This window comes from Ascaphus truei, chromosome 1 (genome assembly GCF_040206685.1).
Source record: "Ascaphus truei isolate aAscTru1 chromosome 1, aAscTru1.hap1, whole genome shotgun sequence".
Taxonomy (NCBI): domain Eukaryota; kingdom Metazoa; phylum Chordata; class Amphibia; order Anura; family Ascaphidae; genus Ascaphus; species Ascaphus truei.
In genome coordinates, this window is record NC_134483.1 from 174,166,800 (window position 1) to 174,189,788 (window position 22,989).

Sequence of the window (22,989 nt, forward strand, 5' to 3'; positions counted from 1 at the left end):
GGCACATATAAATCCAACGTTTCGGTCCTGTATAGGACCTTCCACAGGACCGAAACGTTGGATTTATATGTGCCTGCTTTTTTTCAAATACACTTTTGCAATATACCTTGAGTGCTGTTTTTTGTCTCCTTGGTGGGACACCTGGTTTCCTGTTATTTTTGTTGAACAAGCACCTATTTCTTTGGAGCCTTTGAAGTGCCTGCTGTTATATATATATATATATATATATATATCTGTATCTGTGCTTAGATTACAGAAAAAAATTATCACAAGAACATACAATTACCGTAAATGCAGAAAAGTTTCTTAAAATAACAGGATAAAACAAAAATCGCTATACAGTACGTTATTCATGTCATAGGTTTCCCCCCCAGAAAGTTCACTGGTGTAGAAATATGAAAATTCGTTTGGTCCAAAAAACACCTCTGTTGAATTCTCATTTTATAACTCCATGGCTAGCCCTATACACCATTATTTTCCCATTGAAACCCACATAAGCCCACCCCTGTCATAAACCAGCTGCTAGGTTGACGGTTTTACGACGTAGAAAAAAACCCTGCTCAAAAAAGTCGTTTAAAATCTTGGCTCAATATATAAACGGTCATAACTTAATTTCCCCAATATTAAATATCAATAGATTCAGGTGATTATGACGGATGTAACAAGACTAATTTGACCGTCTTGCTCCTAAATTTGAGTTGCCTTTTTCTGATGGCCCTTTTGGTTGCAAACCATTTGTTTATCACAGCTTCACTAAATTTCAACCCCTGTGTTAATTGTGATAAATGTGGCAAATTGGATATCTGTCCTTGGCAGATACTATCTCTACTGTTTGATACTATACACTGTTTGTTCTATATATTCTTTTTTAACATATTGCACGTTGCACTCACCACTGAGGACCAGTGCCAAGGAAGACCATCTTCTAAAAAAAACTATTTGGAGGAATACTTTCTTAGCCATGCCCCCTGAACCTTGAAGAGCTACCCAGAGAATGCTTTGCAAGTACCTCTAAAAGTATCCTGTTTATAAGGCTGTCAAGAGATCCATATTTGAATCCCATATCTGTCAAAACAACTGCCCTTATCTCGAGACTCTCCGCTCCATATAACACATCTATGTACTATTAGTGGGCCATAAGTGATAACACACAAATTAAGTCCTCTTTGAAGCTCTGGACAGACCAGGAAGTGTTGTGACCTGTCACAAACCCAATATATTGTATTTTTTAAAACCACTGATAACCACATTAACCCTTAAAGCACCACATTGATTAAAATATATAATATTTACCTCCGTTTTTTTATTTTTTACTGCATATACAGTAATATGCCACATTTCTTTGTGTGGTCGTTTTTTTTGTTTTTAATAACATTTTGAGTGTCTTTTTGAGACCTGCATATTTACAGCCCCCTTAGCCCCTTTTCTGGGAGCTGCAATGTTTTTCAACCAACGAATGGTTGTTATTAAAGAGACCCTCTTAGAATTACGAGTTTGGCCTGAAATCACATTTCCCAAGAAACCAATAGCGGCCTTTACATGTGGTACATGGAAGATATCAAAACCATATTGGTAATTAAGTGAAACAGTTTGATTTTACTGCATTCATTTCTAATCACAATTTAGTGCTGTGACAGAAAAGGGAACCAGCGAGAGATGTCTGGGTGCACTTAAATTTACTCTAATCTATAATGGTGTTTTTACTTTTGTATCCACCACAACCAAATTGTATGTGGTTGACTTTTTTTTGCCACTTTTTCTTAAGCGTTCATCGGGTATATACAGATTACTTTCTAGTTTTTTCTTAACAGCAAAGCAGTATATGAGCATTATAAACTTTAATCTATGGTGGCAGTGCAACATCAAGAAAATTGCTCACGGAGTCACAACATAACACTATTAGATTGCACAAAGGGTACTCAAATTATAGCTTTCCTTTTTATTCACTTAACAAAATGTTAACTTTTTTGCAACAGTAGTAAAAATCACAGTTTCCTATTTTAAAACCAAATCCAATTCCTGCTTGCATCAACAATAACAGATTTATTTAACCCAAGTTCCAGATGACTGAAGGAGGGCAAAACCTGTAAGTAGGGAAAAGGCTGCTAACAGGACAGTGAGCCTGATAGCAGTAGTGTGGAATTTAATAATAACATTGCAGCAAGAAAGAATGGTTAAATATTTATTTAAAATCTAGCACCATAGAAGATCCCTGGCAACGTGGATTTCTTTGGGGAGGAGATCATGTCAGAGAACGCGGATGACTTTATTTAACTGTTAGTAAGATATTCTATTAGGTTGGAGCAGTAGATGCAGTTTATTGGGATTTAGGAAGGCATTTGACACTGTTCCACAGATAAACAAGTCGCAGTATCTGAGACTGGATTCCAAGTGGTTAAATGGGTAACACCTTGGTTGAGGGATAGGTGACTGTTGAGGTGAACAGTGGTATACAGAGATTTGAACTGGGACAAGTGCTCTTTAATGTGTAGTAGTGACATTACAGATTGTATGGAAGGAAAAGTGTGCTTTTTGTTTTGCTGTTGATGCAAATATCTGCAGCAGGGTTGATTTTTGAAGTGAAACTTCTTTAGTGGCACCTCTGATGGGATAAAACTGTATAGATGGGGGGCGAAATGTGAAACGGAAGTGACGTCACATAATGGACGCCGCTCCGCTCACACGCCCCCTGTCACATGTGGCGGCGGCGATAGCCGCCGGCGCCGCTCCTAATCGCCGCCGCACCCCTCACCCTCCCACACACCCACACCCAGTTGCTCACATGCGGCGGCGATAGCCGCCGCTCCTAACTGCCACGGCGCCGCTGTTCCGCCACCCGCTGCCATGCCGCGCGCCACGCATGCGCAGAAGCGGCTGGCAGCGGCGCCGTTCCCCGCCCACTGCCATGCCGCGCGCCACGCATGCGCAGAAGCGGCTGGCAGCGGCGCCGTTCCCCGCCTGCTGCCATGCCGATGGACAGGAGGAGGGAGGCTGGCGCCGCTCCTAACAGCCTGGGAATAGGGTGGTTTGAGCGCGCCGCCGGGGGGTGGGGAAGGGGGGAGCTTGAGCGCGCCGCCGGGTTGTGGGGAAGGGGGGAGCTTGAGCGCGCCGCCGGGGGTTGGGGGGGGTATCTGCTCAGAAGACTCAGACTGAGCCCCCGGGTTCGCAGCTCCGTCAGGGGTGGGGGGAGTCAGGAGAGAGGGGGCAGGACACAGACAGAGAGACATATGGTACACACAGAGAGATACACATACACTGACAGACACACACACACTGACAGACACGCACACACTGACATACACACATTGACTGACACATACACACATTGACTGACACATACACACAATGACACACACACACTTACTCTGACGCACACACACACTTACTCTGACGCACGCACACACTCTGACGCACGCACACACACTGACGCACGCACGCGCACCCCAGTGATGTACCGAACACCGCCCCTGAATGATGTGCCTATTCCTTCCCCCCCACTGTGAGCTCCCCCACCCGCTCAACATTCATGATGCTGGTACTGCTGCCAATAAACACATACACACACACACTGACGCATGCACACTTTGACGCACGCACACTTTGACGCACGCGCACGCACACTGACTGTCACACATACGCACACACACTGACTGACACACATACGCACGCACACTGACTGACACACATACACTCACTGACCGACACAGAGAGACATTCACACAACACAGAGAGAGAGAGACATACACTGACACACACACACACACACACAATGACTGACACAAATACACACACTGACCGGTACAGATACATACACTGACCGGCACAGATACATACACTGACTGACACACACACAAACAAACAAACACATACATACTCACTGACTGACACACTGACACATGTGTGCCGAACACGCGCGTTATAAGTCAATTTCTGTGACAAAAGTCAAAGAAGTTTCACTTACTATGCGCGTGCACAGCACACACAGCTTTTTTTTTTTTTCTAGGAGGGATAAAAAAAAGTACATTATTAAATTAGGTAGATTAGGGAAATGGTCAAGAGTGTAGCAACTATAATTTAGGGGCCTATCGTATAATCTCCAAGATGGTGATTTGCTGTGTGAGATCTGCCACTTTGCAACTTTAAAAATAAGCTCCATACAGCTGCACACCAAGCAATATCCTATATGTGTTTGTTCTATACTATGAGAAAATACTGGTAGCAGTTTTTTTTTTTTTTTTTAAATAAAAACAACTCTTAATGACATGTTTAATGTATTATAATGTAACAAGCATATTTGTTTCTATAGCAACCATTTACAGAGTCACATCCCCTTCCTCTTCTGAAACAGGCTCTGGCATACCAATTTTTGAGTGCCGCCTTTAGCAGTGTAGGAGCTCAATTGTATCTAGTGACTGCCAGGTCACATGATCTTCCCCAGAGCTTTGTCATGGTAATATGCTAATGGTTTCCCCTGACTGCACAATACTCCTCTGTAGCCATTTAGTGAACCCCCGAACCGAATCTTCACCGATCGATCACAGGAGAACGGATCAATCAGCAACTTGGCTAATTACTTATCAATGTGTGGATTGTATTGATGCACATATTAAAGGGGATTTATTTATGTATTTTTTTTTAGACTGCCGCTTGGACTGCTGCTTTAATGCCAGAGAAGTGCAAAAGCATACAATTAGACCAGAAAAGGCAGATTATAGTTTTAACATCATTGTACTGTCATCTGCTACAGAGAAAAAGGTCCTGGGACCCATTCTTTCAGCTGATTTTAATAGTAGGCAAGCAATGTAACATAACAATACAGTAGGTAAAGCTAGCAAGCTGTATAGGGGGAGGTATTGACCAAGGTCCACGGCTGGACCGAAAAGTTGATCCTGTTCCAATAAACATAGTGGGGGAAAAATAAGACTGGGTGCCTGGATATTTGTTTGTTTGCTTGCTGTATACAAGTCTCTCTCTTTGTTACTTGATCTTATGTTCACCCGTAACATGACTGCAGTAACACGAGTGCTCCTAACCTTGCTCATTCGGGGTGGGGTAAGCAGCAGAAAGATGGGTAGTGAAGTCACTTTATAGAACGTTGGTAAGACTTTTCCTAGATTACGATGTTCAGCTTAGGAAACCATACCTCCAAAAGGACATAACAAAATAATGTTTGTACAAAGTACTACTAAAATGGTGCATGGGCTGCATTATAAAACGTAACAGGAAAGACTAACTGAACTCAACATGTATTGCTTGGAGTAGAGAAGGGAAAGAAGTGCTACATTCATGGAATGGCCTCCCAACAGAAATTGGTAGAAGTTAAAGTAGCAATTCTTCCCCCCTTCCCCCTCTAGTTCCTACCCTGTTTAAAAAAAAATAAAATAAAAAGGTGGAGGGGTTAGATATGGGGGATTGTTGCTCTAACACAGTAATGGATAGACGTAAGGCTTTCCTAAATATCAACGAAACCAAAGGATGTACAGTATTGGAGGTCTAAGGTTTCACCGTGCATTTGGAGAATGGACAGATTAGATGGACCAAGTGGTTCTTATCTGCCATCATTTTCTGTGTTTCAATCTAAGATTACCACTATACAGTGTCAAACTACAGTGTAGAATTAAGAACACTTGGGCCGCGCTTATAATGACGGTGATGCTAATGTCACGCTGCGGTCGCTGAGAAAATCAAATTTAATTTATTTCCAGTGATCGCAACCAAGCTGTCACGCCGTCACGTTGCTCCTACTATAAGCGCACACGATGGATTAAATGCATTTGTTTAGACGTCACTGTCGCCGTCACTATAAGCGTGGTCTTAGGCTGTGGTCCCAGTGACTCCTAAAGCGCACTCCTCGGCGTGCGCTGTGCGTATAAGCACCGCCCCCTCAATGGGGCCCCAGTACGCACCTTCCCGCTGAAGGTGCAGCCGCGCCATACTGCCAGATTTTTTAAACTCAGTGAAATTGAGTTTAGAGCTTGCGACGAAGGCGTGGCCACGCTCCCGCAGGCGGTTCAGCAATGAGGGAGAACCAGCCGTGTGAGGTCATGGCCATTTCCCCGCAAACCCGCCGCAACTCTCCCTCTCTCTCTGGACCAAAGAACGCAGTGCAGCGCTGTGCATGCGCCGCCACCCCCGCCGGGCGCGCGTGCTCCAGTGCTGACTGGGACCGCAGCTCCAAAGTAACTGATGCATTGACTATTTCCATTCCTAATGCTTCATTTGCACTGCTGGTTTGTGATCTTCCTGTGGGCTCCACATCTGTGTTCACTTATGTTTATATAGCAGGGGTGCGCAAACTTCTTGAACAGCACAGACAGACAGGCATGCCCACACACGGACAGAGAGGCGGGCGGGCACACGGGCAGGCAGGCGCGCACTGGCACAGACAGCAAATTCACAGCTAGTATAAATAGAGAAGTGGAAATAGCTAAAATGGGGGGGGGGGGGTTCCGAGCACACGTGTTCTAAGTCACACTTCTTTGCGTTTTGTAACTGAAATTGTGTTTTGATTTTTCATTAAAAAATCACCATCACAAATACAATTTCTGTGACAAAACAAAGAAGTTTCACTTAAAATGCGCGTGCTCGACACACACCCTTTTTTTGTTTTATTTGTTACAGTATTTAAAATAAAATCTGAATGGCTTGATAAATGAATTACCACTATTTTATTTTTCTTACTTTCTAGGATTTCCTTTGTTGTGATTTTGTTTTTGTGTGAATGGTTCTTAAACATTGTGGGGCTTATGCAGAGAGGAACGTTAAAAAAGTGTAAAATGGCTATAAAATAGCCACAGATTTGCAGTTAGTGAAAGTGTTATGCAGAGAACGTCGTTACCTCTTGTTACACATTTCGCCGAAAAACTGCTACTTGCCAAATTTTCCTGGAGACTTGAAACTCGCCATACTAATGCACATATTGGCGCGTTTGCGCGCTTCGGATCTTCTGGAATAGCACGATATATTAGCATGGCGAGTTTCAGGTTCTCGCCAGGTGTTTGGCGACTTTTACTATTCTGAAAACTTTTATGGCGCTTTTTAAAAATCGCGCCATTTTCTCACGAGTTACAGGTTTTTTTGAGATTTTTTTCGCCAGAAGATGGCGCAATTTCACTATCTATCCTCTCTGCATAAGCCCCTGTGTATTTTCTTTTACTGTGTTGCATTATTTGTTTATTAAAGACAAAAAATACATTCAACGTTGGATTGTTTTTTTTTTTAATGAAATTATAATATTTATTATTTTGTAGGAGCTGTAGCATTGAAGAATCTGGAAATAAAAGAAAATGCACTGGTAAGTTTAGAATGCACAAAAACCGCTATGCTGCTGCAGTATTTGACATTTTTTGATATGAATTAAATCTGTCTAAAACTGCATTACAATTTTGTCTAAACCTGCAGCATAAATGCACTTGCTGTTTAATTTGCCTTTGACGCTGCAATTCTGTTTGGAGTGAGGGGGAGTGTTGCATCTCTGCTTAACAAAATAAAATAAATAATAATATGCAGTACTATTTAATAATGCTGTCTCTAATCACCTTTTTGTTCTTGTAGAGATCCTTTTTCTTATGTAGTAAGGCTATTCCAAACATATTCCTATATCATGTTGACATAATAATGATATAGATTATTCAAAGACGGTTTCAATGTTTCCCTTGTTTTTAAGCTTTTAACCACTCGTTATATTGTCCGTTTTTAATTTGTATAGTCTACAATAAGCTTTTTTTTTTTTTTGTGCCACTGGTTTATTTTTTAAAGAAGTAAGATTGTGAAGTGCTACTCAGTTACTTTATATTTGAAGCTCTACATCAGGAGTGGCCAACTCCAGTCCTCAAGGGCCACCAACAGGTTTTTCACATTTTAGTCTGGTCCGGATAAAATATTTTAAACTGTTCCTGCAATGTCTTTATACATAATGTGTAACCCTGCTCACTTAATGTAACCATGTATTTGTCATCGGAACTCTGTGTCCAGGACAGTCTTGAAAACGAGAGGTAACTCTCAATGTATTCCATCCTGGTTAAAACATTTTATACATAAAAGAAATTACAGGTTTTTAGAATATCCCTGCTTCAGCATATGTCTGAGCCACTGATTGAGCCACCTGTGCTGAAGCAGGGATATCCTGAAAACCTGACCTGTTAGTGTCTCTTGAGGACTGGTGTTGGCCACCCCTGCTGTACATTAAGGTTGGGGTGTGGGGTGTCCTTTAAAAAATAAAAAAAAATCCATTTTCTTTGACTTGTGCAACTACTTGGTGGTGTCTGGCGATGAGGACTTGCCCATTTCCCCATTTTTAGTTATCCAGATGAGATCATTTAAACATGAACATACACTTGTTGTGATCTATGTTACATACAGAATGGAACCGAAAGACCTGCTGGCTTTTGCAAATAGATTTTACAGCTATTGACTTATTATTGATGTAACTGCCGAGTTATTGTTTACTCGCTGTAGGAACAATTCAATACTCTCTCCCTTGTTTAACCTATATAATAATTGTCAGGGTCCTGCTCTAATGATTGGCTCAAGTGCTGCAGCTATACCGAGATCAGACTTGCACATCTTGATATTACTCTTATTTTGCTGGTTGATGATGAATTCATAGACTGTCATGGATAGTGTTGTTTTGTTATAAGGTGAAAGCAGCATTTGGCTGATTTTCTGGATCTCGATAATAATTTGCAGAGCCAACACTGTTATTCTGTACTTAAACTCATCCCTGTTACTGTGTTTTCATTATGAATCAAATAAGGGCATTATTTCTTGCCCACTGAAGTACTTTAAGTACTGTACTTCATTGATCCGAACTGATCTGCAACACTGCATGACTTTTAATTGATTAGCCAGCTAGTGTAATTTGGTATTTTCCTGAAAATGAATGCCAATACTTCCTACAATATTGATACCTCAAAATATTTACTGCTTTTAGGTTTTTACTTTGCTGAAAAAGATCAATACATTAAATAGTATTCTGTTTATGAAGGGTTTCTTTTTCACAAAACAAAGGAAGAAAGTCTAATGATAAACAAAAAAGGCTACTTTATCTTAAAAAAATTAAAATTAAATCAGAACATATGATAAATCTGCAGTATTATCTTCTATTGAACATCTTTCAAAAGTGTTGCAGGTACTAAATGTATTTTTTTTTTATAGAGTCAATTGGATGTGCCATTTAAAGTGAAAGCAGGCCATATTGGTGAGTTAAAGGATCAATCCAAGCAATATCCTACACGGCTTTTGTTTTTTTTCCTTTTCAGTTCTATAGTATTAGATAATACTACATTTGTTATTTTAAAATTCAACTCTTAATGCTATTTTTAATGAGTTTTTTTTAATTTTTATTATACTGAGCATCTTTTGATTTATATAGCAGGTTTTAGCCCTCCTCCCAATAAATAGTGCAAGATCTTTGTAACACTTTCATGTTTGGGATAATTTGTAGCAAATGTTCCCAGCAGTTTGAGTTGCAAACTGACACAGTAGTTAATGTTACCTTGGTAATATAAGAATACATTGCAGCTGCTGAGTTACACTGATGCTTTGATTTGAAACTGAAAGGCATCCATTTAGTTAACCGTGGAAAGCAGGATTTTGCTGATCCATCATGGGAGAACCAATCGATCGACAGCTTAGGTAATTCGTTTTCAATAAAGGAAATCGTATGTAATAATATGTTAAAAAAAACAAAATAAAACATTTTTTTTAAGCTGCTTCGATTCCTTCTTTAAATAAGATTGCTACAGTATAGCACACTGGAAAGCTGCCATTCTCTTTGCCGTAATTGTACCAATATAAGGCTGAGTCCCCGGTGGTCACGGCGGCGTGCGCTACAGCGTGCGCGCCACACACCACAGCACAGCCCTCTATGGGGCAGGCCCCTGTGGCTGTGTGTGTGTGTGTGTGTGTGTGTGTGTGTGTGTGTGTGTGTGTGGGCGCAAAGCACTGTGACGCGTGCGCTAGCAGGGAAGACAAGAATTTTGTCTTCCCGTGCCACGACATGGTCGGCGCGCAGCCATTGGCGGGGCAGATATGCCCATCATGGCCACACCCCCGTGCTCCCCTACAGACCTGCCGAGTGCGGCTGTAGTCTGCACGGGTCGTCATGTCGCCAGGCGCGCTTTAAGCAGGGAGGTCTGAGGCCGTGCTTAATGCTGACATTGATACCCTTTAGAAAGAGAAATAAGAACTCCTCTCTAGACATTAGTACTTATGCTAAACAATTTTTATTTGGTGCTACAACAGAGATTTTACTGGACCCTACGGCCTAGGTGAACACAAACGTAAAATTGATTTAGCGGTGTAAAAAGTCATATAATCCCATTTAGAACAATATCAAAAGGCTCACTAATAAAAAAGGTTAAGCCCATATGGTTAACCTCTGACCCCATGTTTTGGGGTTCAGGAGTGTCAGCTTTTGGACCCAACTGTTGTAAAAGCATTACCTGTAATTATGCGACAAAGAATTTGTGTGTTTTTACCTTTCCAGGGATGCCAGCAAGCAGGGATTGCTGTGGTATGAGTTTCAGGGTTTTTTTTTGAGGAGAAGGTGTTGTCAGATTGTGTCTATCTAGTCAGGGCCCAGAGTTACTGGTTCCCCTAAAAATATACCCAGGAATCAGGTCGGATGCCTGGGTGCATGTAGACACATTGTCTCTGTAATATCTCCCCTTGAAAACGCTTGTGCGACTCACCACTAGGGGTCCCTGCTTCCGCACAGCCCAGAAAGGTAAATGGGGCATAGGGATGTGAGGTGTCCCTGAAACAGTCAAGGGGTCCACAGGTTAATGGGGATACCCAGTAAATGCCCAGGTCACCCAGAACTGATATAGGGGTTCTGGGGCACTCCAATCATCTACAAGATTGTGAGGGGACTTTTTTTTTTAAAATCCAGTCCTAAGTTTATTGTATAGTGTAGAGAATGTCCCTAGTAAGAAATAACATGCAGCATCTTATTCTATTTCCCATAACCAAAAGACTTAGGATATTTTTAAAATGTATATTTTATGGAACAGTGTGTTTTAAAACGCATCTGTTTGTGCACAGACATTAGCTGGGACTTTAAGAACCAATGCTCTGGGATGTGACTGGAAGGGGTATGCGAGCTGGAGCACTGATCACGTAGATTCCCTAAAAACCAATCAGAGAGCAATGTCATATGATGTACTTCTTAAGGGCCCCTAGGGTGCCACTTTCCTTGACCCTTGACGTAAGTCATTGGGGTAAATGAAGGGTTTAAAGTAAATACTTTAATTATCATATAGAGTAGGTCAGAATCCAACAAAAGGAGCATAACTTGTGCCTACACCTCCATAAAAAGGGTCTGTAATCCTGAGGTGTTCAGCAAACAAGTTGTTGCTGCATTTATACCATTTTCTTCAATGGATTATTGATCTACTTTGTAATTGCCAGAATGATTTAATCATCAGAAAACTGTAAACGCTAAATGCCATCTCCATGTGTATACATAGGGAAGCTTGATCTGAAAATCCCTTGGAAGAACCTCTATACTCAACCAGTGGAGGCTGTTCTGGACGGAGTCTATTTACTTATAGTGCCTATTGCTAGTAAGTTGTTTTTTAAACCTTGATGTTTCTCTAAACTGATCTTTCTTACTTTTAATCTGGTTTCAAAATCAAAACAATATTGTTAGTATATCTATTCAGATATACAGTAGCAACCATGACCATGTGAATATATAGCCAGCTCCACATGTTAAGGCAAAGCATAGCTATGATGCGGAAAAGACCATGGATATGTATAGAATCCGGGCAATATGTTGAATATGATTAATCCTGCAACCAAAGTGGAAAACAAAAATCATGTGAACAAGAGTGATGCCATCTACCTGCACTATATAAGAGACCGGAACATATGGTATTGGCACTCAATGCAAATGATTTTAATGAAGTGTCAACATTTCAACCTCACACATCCTATCACATCCCATCCTGATGTAGATCAGAGGAGAGGGCACTTCAAATACATCTATTAAGCAAATATATTACATAGAACAGTACATTTCAATATGGCTAAATGTTGAGGTAAGAATAGCACTTCGTACCTCCATTCTGCCAGGCATTTCTCGTACCAGGCATGTCTTTGTTTTGTAAGCTAAAGTACTCTTTAGAGGACTGTGCATTATAAGATCATAACATGTTTGATAACATTAGATGGTCATAAAAAGCCAACCATCTCGCTTTGGACAGTCTTTTATTTATTTTTTATATGTAACATATAAGATTGTATATGGCTTGCAGTATGCAACACTCTAATTTTGACCATTATTTGTAAAATAAATGTTTGTCAGTATTTGAGTTGGGGAATCGACCACATTGCTATGCAATATTATATTTTAGAATTGATGGTTTAAGTACATGGCGTTACATTAACAGTATGTCTTGTATTTTGTCCTCAGCACTGTTATTTTGATTACTGTAACTCAAGTTGCCCCTCTGTGAATTAATTTTGTAGTTGTTAATATTACGCCAAAGGCATACCAAATTAGTTATGAATTTTTGCATCTGTGGTCGTTAGTCATAAAATGCAGCTTTTTCTGCAACAATGTATCCTCCCACTACTAAAGTAGCCATTTACTTGGTAACCTTACATAAACCTCTCTTTGGCTTTATTTTTTCTCAGGCATAAAATACGATGCTGAAAAAGAAGACAAACAGTTCTTGGAAGCAAGACAACGGGAACTTCAAAGGATTGAAGAAGCGAAACAAAAGGTTGCTGATCAGGGTAAGGACAGCGCACTGAGGAATACTCTTAATAATAGTCATTTGCAAAGTGACCTGGGGTCGCACAATCAGAGCACTGCTTTGCGTGGCTCTTTTATAAGTTTCTGCCTAGTACAAATAACTAAATATAAATTGCTATGTACTGTACATATTAGTTGATTCATTTGCAGCGTAATGCATTTAATGATGTCATGACTTATTTATAACGTACTAAAAATAAATCTTTTTAATATTTTTATTTTAGGTTTTCATATAAGATTTTAAAAAAATACCCAGTGACGCTTGGCTGCTGTTTTTAGAGCTGCAGTTTCATGTAATCTGTCACTTTTATTTACATGACCCAATATTTCGCCTTGTTGGCAGTGTTTTAGTTCTGAATCTTCGCCCTAGGCTCACTCTACAAGTGTCTTTGCTTGGTTCAATTACAGTAATAACTGTGCATAAAGCCCCTATTTGTTATTTGGCCTGAGCAGGAATCTGTGCAACTGTTCCATAAATGAATATCAGCGGTAGAAATAAGATGATGACGGGTAGAAATACTATGAATGTAATTCTGTGTGGTTTAGATTGGCTTCTTACGACACTATTTATCTGAAGGAAACCACTCAGGTTTTCAACACAGAGGGAATGATCTTTTATTTTTTTGCATAATTGGAATACATATTGTTAGGTAATTGTCACAGCCATAACACATTATAATATCTCCCTCTACAGTTCCGATAGTGAACACCATGTGTTTGAGGGGCCCATAGACTTTAGATCCATGCCAATCTATTTTAGAAGGATAGGTGTGTTACACACATGAAATTCTGAAATGCTGCTCTCTACTTATTTAACTTTTTTTTTTTTTTAAATAAATTCCTTTAGAAAAGCCAAAAGAAGAAAAACAAGACACTTTTGTAGAGAAATTAGTAACTCAGGTTATCAAGAATCTTCAGTTGAAGATTTCCAACATTCACATCCGGTATGAAGATAATGTAAGTATACATAGCACATCTTTACTACCTGCACTGCCGCGGTGGCATACAAGGACTTGCATAGGTGGTATATTCTCTTTCAGCGGCTGTATGTGAGGGTTTACTTTCAACTATTTCTCCCTTATACTGTATATGTAATATATGGTGCTGGAATGGACTTCAAAGCATCTGTTACAGAGAACTCCAGCAGAAGTGGAGTTAATTATTGGAAGTAATTTAATATTTCTCTAAGTCAAACCTTACCATATTTAATTTAATGCTGTTTGGCTGCCTGTATGTGATCTTTGATATAAACTGTCCGGATAAAAATATTGCTGATGCACAGCTGTTTTCTCTCACTGTTTACATAAGATGTCACTTGAATTCGATGCAGGTAGTGCTAACTTTTCACTTGCATATTTATACTGTTGACCTCTCTTACACTGAATAATCATAGTAAATCTCCTGTTACTGTATTTCCTCAAGTCCTCTTGTTCCTCTCCACCCCAATGAACAGTAGTTCTGTTATAACTAACAACCACAGAACTGAATCTTAGATTTTTGTGGGACTCTCCATTAAAATTAAACATTTCCCTCTTTTACACTTAGAGAGAAACAAAATGTATAGGCAGTGCCATTGCTGGAGATTCTTGGGCCCCTGGGCATAATTTTGTCGGCTTCTCCTGCGCATGCACAAATCTGCCGATCTGCTCGCCGACTGCACATGCGCGATCGGCACTTGCCGGCTGCTCGTGTGCTTGTGCGATTGGTGCTTGCCGGCTGCTCATGCAAAATATGGTCACCTTAGAGAGCGGGCCCCCGGGCTTTTTCTGGGCTATAGCTACGCCCTGTGTATAAGTAATTCTTGCATTTATGCATTTATGTAGGATATAAATTCCTTCAAACACTAGTATACATTTGGTTTCCATGTGCATCTGCTTTCCTCATGTTTCAAAAACAGGTTTAGGTAGTTAACATGCCTCCCTATCAAAGGGATTGCCTTATTTATTGAAATTGTCTCTTGGTAAACAAGCTTATAATGATGTTGTACATCTAATAAAGGTACCTGTGAAATTGTGAAAATGTATGCACAGTCTTTTGTTTTGCATGCTACTTTTCAGCCAGTGGATAAATTAATCAAGTGGGGATAGATTACTCACTAAATACAGTGGCGAGAAGAAGTTTGTGAAACCATTAGGATTTTGACATACAGTATTCCAAACCTAAAATGTTATTAGATCTTAATTTAAGTCCTAATAATAGATAAAGATAACCTGATCAAACAAATGATACTTTTCAACATTTATTTATCCACAAATTATTAAACATTGAATATCCACGAGTGAAAAGGTATGTGAACTTTTTAGATTCAGAATCCCTTGAGCTGCAATAACTTCAACTAAGCGGTTCCCTTTAACTGCAGGTCAGTCTCTCACATCGGTTTTGAGGAATTTGGCCCATTTCTCCTTACAGAACTTATTTAACTCTGACATTTGAGGGCTTCCTTGCATGAACAGCTCAGTTCAGGTCCTGCCACAATATTTCGATGGGTTTTAGGTCTGGACTTTCACTAGGCCATTTTAAAACACGGAATTTCATTTTCTGTGGCCATTGTTTTGTATGTTTAGGATCATTGTTTTGCTACACGACCCACTTTCGCTTCAGCTCACAGATGGATGGCTTGACATTCTCCTAGAATCTTTTGATTCATGGTTGTCAATGATCACAAGCCATCCAGTTCCAGAGGCAGCAAAGCAGCCCCAAACCATCACGCTCCCACTATTGTCTCTGTTTTAGGAGAACTGTTTGCTTTGTGTCCCTAGGACATGGGTGTGTACCCATGTTACCAGTGTATTGTATGGGGTATTTGTTGGCCGACCTAACTGCGTGCCTCCCTATTGTTGGCTCCTGATATGGGCGAGGGAGTGGAGCACGCTGCCTGGAAGCAGATATTTGGCCCAAGGGGTAGGGGGTATCTCCATCCCCTGCCCTCATTCAGAAGATTGAGACATTCCATTTCCATCGCAAGTACCCTAGGTGGAGGTTGTTGGGAATTGAGGCCCGGTGGCCTCTGGTGCTGAAATAAATTCCCGTCCAGTTTAAAACTAGAACACAGATAACATCTGTCACAAACTAGAGGAGCCCGCTCTAGATATTATGCTTATAAATACTAGTTGTTCACTGTGCCTCACTTTGGTCAATCACATCTAGTATTTATCACAAAGACCTGGCTTTGGGTGACTTAGTCCCTGATGGTTACTATGTGTTGCATGTTCCTAGGGAGGGTAACGCGAGTGGGGGCGGAGTAGCCATGGTATTTCAGTCCAATCTTATGGGCACGTTCAGGGCATAGAGCCTATGTCGCCCCGAGGATCAACTCCGCGAGGAATCATCCAGCAGAACTCTTCAGGATGGTGAGCAGCCTGGTTTATCCAGACTGCTCCTCTGTTGTATTTTGTCCAACTGAGGAGCGATGTGGTGAATTTCATAGATTCTTTGTTGATCAGATCGCACACATCCGTTCTGCGATTTTATCCCCTGATGGACCCCATGGTCTGCCTCCCCCCACACGCAAACCTAATCTTGGAAGAGTTCAGCATCATCTCAATCCTGGATTTCCTCTCAATCACGGCTGGCATTAACTGGACTACTTGTGACCTGGGTCCCTGTTCATCATGGCTCCTGAAAGAGACCATTGATGCAGTGGCTCCGTGGTTGGTGGAGATTATCAATAGATCCCTCACTGGGGGAGGTTCTGGTGGCCTTGAAAATGGCACTGGTCCATCCCCTGTTGAAGAAAGTGGGTCTAGATGTTGATCTTGCCAACTATTGGCCAATCTCCAACCTTCCCATGGTAGGAAAGGTTTTGGAGAGGGTAGTTTTCACACAGCTGGAAGATTGTCTGGAAAGGGTCTGCTTCTTTGACCACACACAGTCTGGCTTTAGAGCTGGTCATGAAACTTAGTTGGCCCTAGTCTGTGTGATGGCCATGGACAATGGCGGTATTTCTGCCCTTGTCATGTTGGACAATTCAGTGGCCTACTACACAATTGATCATGGGGTGCTGCTGCACTGCCTGAGGACTAGCTGGTACTGGTGGGACTGCATTACAATGGGTTGCCTCGTTTCTGCAGTGCCGGACACAGCAGGTTGCTATGGTGTCCCATGTGCCACTGGAGGGACCTGTCCCCTTTGGGGTCTCTCAAGAATCGATGACATCATTGGTACCTTTTCATGTGCAGCTACAGAGGTCTGGAACTTGCTACCTTGCTTGCCTTGCCGCCTGAGCTTAGGTGTATATCTACTTTACCACTGTTTCGGGCTGGGTGTTAGCCTTGTCTCTTACTTCTGGCTTTACCGGTCAAACAAATTCCAGTTAAAACAAAACAATTGTAGATCATTTTAAAGTATTGCGATGTCCCCTTAAGTCAAGGCGTGCTTTTACTCAAAAAATAAATGATGATCATCACCATGCTTGTCGGTTGGGATGAGGTTCTTCTCTTCACACACTGTTTGGTTTTTGCCACAAATAAAGTTTCTCATTGAGGGCAAAACATTCTACCTTTTGACTGGACTGTCCAGAGGACATTGTTCCAGAATTGTTGTGGATCATCTATGTGCTTTTTGCAAGCTCCAGCCGGGCAGCAATGTTCTTTTTGGAAAGCAGTGGCTTTCTCCTGGCTATCCTTCCATGAACACCATTCTTGTTCAGTCTTTCTCTGATAGTTGTCATGTACACTCACATTAGCCAAGGCAAGAGTGGCCTGCAGATCCTTGGATGTTACTCTGGGGTTCTTGTGACTTCCTGGAGATTTGCCAGTTTGTTCTTGGAGAGATTTTGATAGGATGACTGACTGTGGTCTTGAACGTTCTCCATTTGTCTTACAGTGGATTGGTGGAGCTCTAAATTCTTAGAAATAGTTTTGCAGCCCTTTCTAGACTGTTGAGCATCAATAACTGCTGTTCTGAGGTCCTTAGATTTCTTTTGATCGTGGCATGACGTGTTTCCACACAACTGTATGGGGAAGTCCAAACTCACAAAGTTTCTGACCTTTACATGGGGTACGGCCTCTCGAACACATACCTGAAGATCTACCTAATTATTTAAACACCTTATTCTAATTATCCCCTTTAATTTCACTTACTTTGGCACATACCTTGACTCTTAATTACTCATTGTTTGTCTAAATCATACATCATGTTGTTTCAGAACACATGGAATTGGTTATTATAAACCCTATTGAATATTTAAGGAAAGATTGGTTTTGATTAAAGAGTTTTATCATAGAAAAACTATGGCATTTTTTTTTGACACTGTACTATTAGTGTATATAAAACTTGTCTATTGCTTACTGGCTTTTTATTTTGTAAATTTTTTTTAAGAAACAAAAATCAAACTTTAACATGTTTCTCAAAGAGAGATGGACTTTGCTGATCTGTGTTAATACCATGTACACAAAAAGTACAATTTGTGTTGTATAATTCTTTCTATATCTTCGGTAGATCACAAATGTTGAATCTCCTCTGTCATTTGGAGTGTCCCTTCAGAACCTCAGTTTACAGGTACTGTATATCATTCTAAACACAATTTAAATATATCTATACAATACATTGAAACTGTACTTGACAACTTGTAATTCATTTCTGAGCATATGGGGCTGTCTTGACGAGCATAAATCACTAGCACCCAAATCCAGTTCTAAAATTCAGGACTAACTTTGACTCGGCTTCTTCTCAAACTCGTAGTTACCTAAAAGTTGTTCATACTGTATATCCTTGTGCAGCCAACACAGAAACATCAAAACCCTTATGTAAACATTGTTACTTTCACTATTTTACTAACCTTGATATTGGGAATCCTTCATCTGCATAACTTGTGAGTATTGGATTTTGGGTCCCAGCCACATGAAGAAAAAATATCAAATGTTACATTAATCTGAAGTATCAAATTATAGAGCAGTTTTTAGTAATTTTACAGCCTTATGTTGAAACTATTGTTTGCTTCCTGCAGTTTCCACTTGCTTCCTGTGTATTTCAAACATGTTTGTCTTTCTAGGATTGGATTTTCATTTTATTTTTTTAAAGTTTGACTCGGTCATAGTGTGTATATGTATACAGTATGTGTGTGTGTGTGTGTATCCCAACAGTGGCTGCACACAACTACCCTCACCCCACTCAACCCTCTGCAAACCCTGTATAGGCCCTAGCATTGCAATGCAGTAAAACATTTTGACAAGGAAAAGGCACACCTCTGCTGTTTAGTCTGCACACACTCACTAGGCTCACAACAGCTTCATGCAACAGTACCTACCTCTGTGATAATGAACCTGGTATGTACCTCAACTTTGTTCTTTCTCATGGTCTCGTGGAAATGTTACTCTCTATCCACTACAAACTCCTCCCTCCTGGCCCACACCCAACATCACCATACACCCTGGATTACTCAAAAGCCTTGCACTATCTTCTGAATGTTGATGGAGAACTCTGAAAACCAGCACACCAACCACCACTTACTCTAATGGCAAACATCACAAATGTACAACTTGCAAACAACTACTCAAATTTCTAGTCATACTATTACTCTCATTAGCAGGTGATAGTGAACTTAACCCAGGCCCTCCATTTTCAACTCTGTCCCATACATCCGAGGATACCCCCTTCAAATTCCAAAAAGGTCTATCTGTCGCCCATAGAAATATCCGGAGCCTGCTGCCCAAACTGGATGAACTAAGGGCATGGTGCCTTATGCATAAACCCAAAGCCATCATTCTCACAGAAACATGGCTAACCACTAAAACCCTCTATGCAAGTATCACCATTCAGGGATACTCCATTTCTAGGAACGATAGGTCAAAGAGAGGAGGAGGGGTGTTATTTTATATTGCAGACACCTTACAATTTACACTGTTAAATTGCCCCCCAAGCCCACCCTCTTTTGAAATGCTTGTTGGCAAAATCTGCCTCCCATTTTCTAAGCCCATCTTGCTAGCTGGCATCTACCGCCCCCCTAACACCCCTCTACAGTCCCTGATTGATATCACACAGTTTCTTGGCTCCATTTCCTCTCTGAATGAGAAGACTGAGCTGCTAGTTCTTGGGGATTTCAACTACAATTGGCTCGACCCTAAAAACCACAAAATCCAGATACAACTCAAGTCACTTAACCTAATGCAACTCATTTTTTAACCCACATGGACAAACCTGAAATCTCACAACCATTCCTTGCACGACCTGGAAAACTGTTAGAGTTGTCCCAGTCTTGAAAAGTCTCAACTTACAGGCCAATCGCTCTTCTCCCAATACTATCCAAAGTCATGGGAAAATGTGTTCACTCCCAACTAAGCAATTACTATACCAAGACAAATTTCCCTAGCCAATTCCTATCTGGCTTTCGTCCCAAACACTCCACAGTAACTACTCCCCTCAAAGTTTGCAATGAGATACAGTGTGAAATGGAATTGGGACAACTCACTGGTGCAATATTCCTAGATTTTCCAAAGGCTTTTGATGCTGTTGATCATGTTATCTTGCTTAACAAACTCCAGTGCTCTGGAATGGGGAAGCATGCTTTAAACTGGTTTCATTCCTTCCCATCAGGTAGATCCCAACATGTGTCTATCTCAGGCTCCAACTCAAACCCCTTAGTTATCACCTGTGGTGGTCCACGAGGCTCTGTTCTGGGGCCCCTACTCTTCTCAGTGTTCATCAATGATCTTCCTATAGCTTGTAAGGGAGCTTCAATATACGTGTGCAGATGAGACAATCTTATATGCACACAGCCCTAGCCTCTTCGACCTCACATACGTCAATCTGACTTTTTTAGACTTGGAAATTGGATTTCCCAAAACAAACTGTTTTTTAAACACTGTCAAGTCTATAACAATGGTATTTGGGACCAAGGCTAATATCACCCCATATCAGAACCAACGCTAATACCACCCTAACTCCTGTTACTAGTTTTAAATGCTTGGGCATATGGTTTAGCTCCCATTTAACATTTGGGATGCACATTGATACCCTGACATCCAAAACTTATGCCAAACAAGGTGTACTTTAAAGGAACAAATCCTCCATAAATCTGCTGGTCAGAAAGTGTATCGCACGGCAGATGCTAATGCCTGTTATCGACTATGGGGACATAGTATACGGCTCGGCACCCCAAACCCACCTTAGCAAACTTGATACCTTCTACAATTCAATATTCAATATGTTTTGTCCTCCAATGCAACTACAACACACACCACTGGAAAATGCTCAAATAACTAGATTGATCATCACTTGAGTCTAGGCGCAAAGTTCATCTTTCTTGTCTTGCTTTCAAATACTTTCTGGGCAAGCTACCCGCCTACCTGAACAAGCTCCTCACCCCTACCACATGCAGCACTTATCATCTGAGATCTGACTCCAAAAGACTGTCCATGGTTCCAAGGTTCAACAAAGTATCCGGCCGCTTTTCCTTCTCTTACCGTGCACCCCAAAACTGGAACAATCTACCGGAGACTCTCACAGCCACCACCAGTTTAAGTTTGTTCAAAACTAAAGCTGTCTCACATTTTAATCTTGTCTGTAACTGTTACATACGCCCATAATATATATTATCTCTAACTGTGCATGCATTGTATTGTATATAATATATACCCTGTTCACTTATGTACAACTGTATTTATAACCATGTATTGTTTGTCATCTTAACTCTATGCCCAGGATATTGTTGAAAATGAGAGGCAACTCTCAATGTATTACTTCCTGGTAAAACATTTTTATAAATAAATATAATCGAATATGAATTCCATTCAGATTCTTATCGTCTCTCCTGTTTCTCTTAGTTTTTGAAATGACAATTAGCTTTCTCTTTGTAAATATATCTCATCCTTAAATAATTAAATGTTTACGGCTCAAATTGGTCATCTTATTCTAACCCTTACTACTAATTCAGCTTGCCTGTAAACCAGTTAAGTGTTAACAGGTTTTTTTGTATATTGTTCTTAAGACATTACACCACAAACTATTTATAATCTAATAATATTTTCTTACAGACATCAGATAAAAATTGGAATCCATGTTTACATGATGAAACTGCCAAGTTGTTTTACAAGGTAATATCAAAGCTACAGTCTCATACCTTTTTTTATTTTTTTATTTTTTAGATAAATTTGTTTGAATCTAAATTAGAAAAAAAATAATCTCCAGATTGTCTGTGTATGTACTGAAGTATTTATTCAAATCAGTGATGTGGAACAGGTCCCTTAAAGCAGGGGTGCGCAAACTTTTGTCTGCAGCCCACTGGCTGCTCGCGCCCCCCTTACCTTTTCTCCAGCGTTTTGTGATATTGTGTTGCCGTGGCAAAGTCGTGACCCCCGTGTTACCATGGTGACACGTTGCCAGAAGCCATCAGAGACGAGTAAGGGACATACTGAGCCCTCGCGCACTCCCCCGGTGTTGTAATTTAAATGAAGAATTAAACATGCACATACAATTCACTTACATTCCAATAGATATCTGTTTTTTGTATTAATTGTATATGGGTTCCTCCCCCCTCACCCCCAACATGCTGACATTTGCCTTCCCGTTGTCTACATTGTAAGTTAACAAATGTTTTGGGGGTTTTTCTTCTCAAAATAACTTTTTTATTTTCATTGTTAAAGCATTCCAAGATGTTTTTTAATTTGTTTAGTATAGGATTGAAGTTAGGGTTGTCCAGAGCTGAACCCCATTCATTTCAGTCTGCGGACACCTTGCTTCTGTAGGGGGTGCCGGTTGCTACTCCAGCGTTCCCATTATGGCTGTTTTTCAAAGCTCCCATGCTCTGCGGGCCAATAGAAAGTCATGATGTCACCCGGTGCAGCTTCCTATTGGCCCATGTGACGAGGTAGTTGAAAATTGCAGCGATATCGGCACCCCATGCGGAGGTAAGCATCTCCTGAGGCAGGAGATCCCAGGAGCTGAAAATAATGGAGTTCAGCTCTGGAGACCCCCTGGTTCAAACCTCTATTGAAAAAGAAAAAAAGTCTTGGATTGCTCCTTATGCTATAAATAATAGCTTTTATTAGCTGATTCAACTGAACTGCTTTTTAATCTCTCGGTTTTCTTGTATTTAACATATCCTTTTTATTTTGTAGATTGTACGACTAGATAACCTGTTTGCCTACTGGAATGTGAAGTCAGAGATGTTTTATCATCGAAGTTATAATGAGGCGTTGGTAAGTTTTGAATCGAGCATACACTTTATCTGCGATGTTTGTTTTATTTTCAACACCTTGGTGGGCAACAGGTGGCCCCCATCCTCTGGC

General features: G+C 40.7%; 1 protein-coding gene across 2 annotated transcripts in view; it reads left to right on the forward strand.

Moving 5' to 3' along the window:
• VPS13A (vacuolar protein sorting 13 homolog A) overlaps window positions 1-22,989 on the forward strand; it is a 211,547-nt gene that overhangs the window by 33,819 nt on the left and 154,739 nt on the right. For both annotated transcript variants that reach the window (XM_075598717.1, XM_075598726.1), the window contains exons 2-9: window positions 7,251-7,294; window positions 9,157-9,199; window positions 11,472-11,567; window positions 12,643-12,744; window positions 13,611-13,720; window positions 18,203-18,262; window positions 21,736-21,795; window positions 22,819-22,899. In XM_075598717.1, the coding sequence (XP_075454832.1) occupies window positions 7,251-7,294; window positions 9,157-9,199; window positions 11,472-11,567; window positions 12,643-12,744; window positions 13,611-13,720; window positions 18,203-18,262; window positions 21,736-21,795; window positions 22,819-22,899 (596 nt within the window). The remainder of the gene's footprint in view (window positions 1-7,250; window positions 7,295-9,156; window positions 9,200-11,471; window positions 11,568-12,642; window positions 12,745-13,610; window positions 13,721-18,202; window positions 18,263-21,735; window positions 21,796-22,818; window positions 22,900-22,989) is intronic.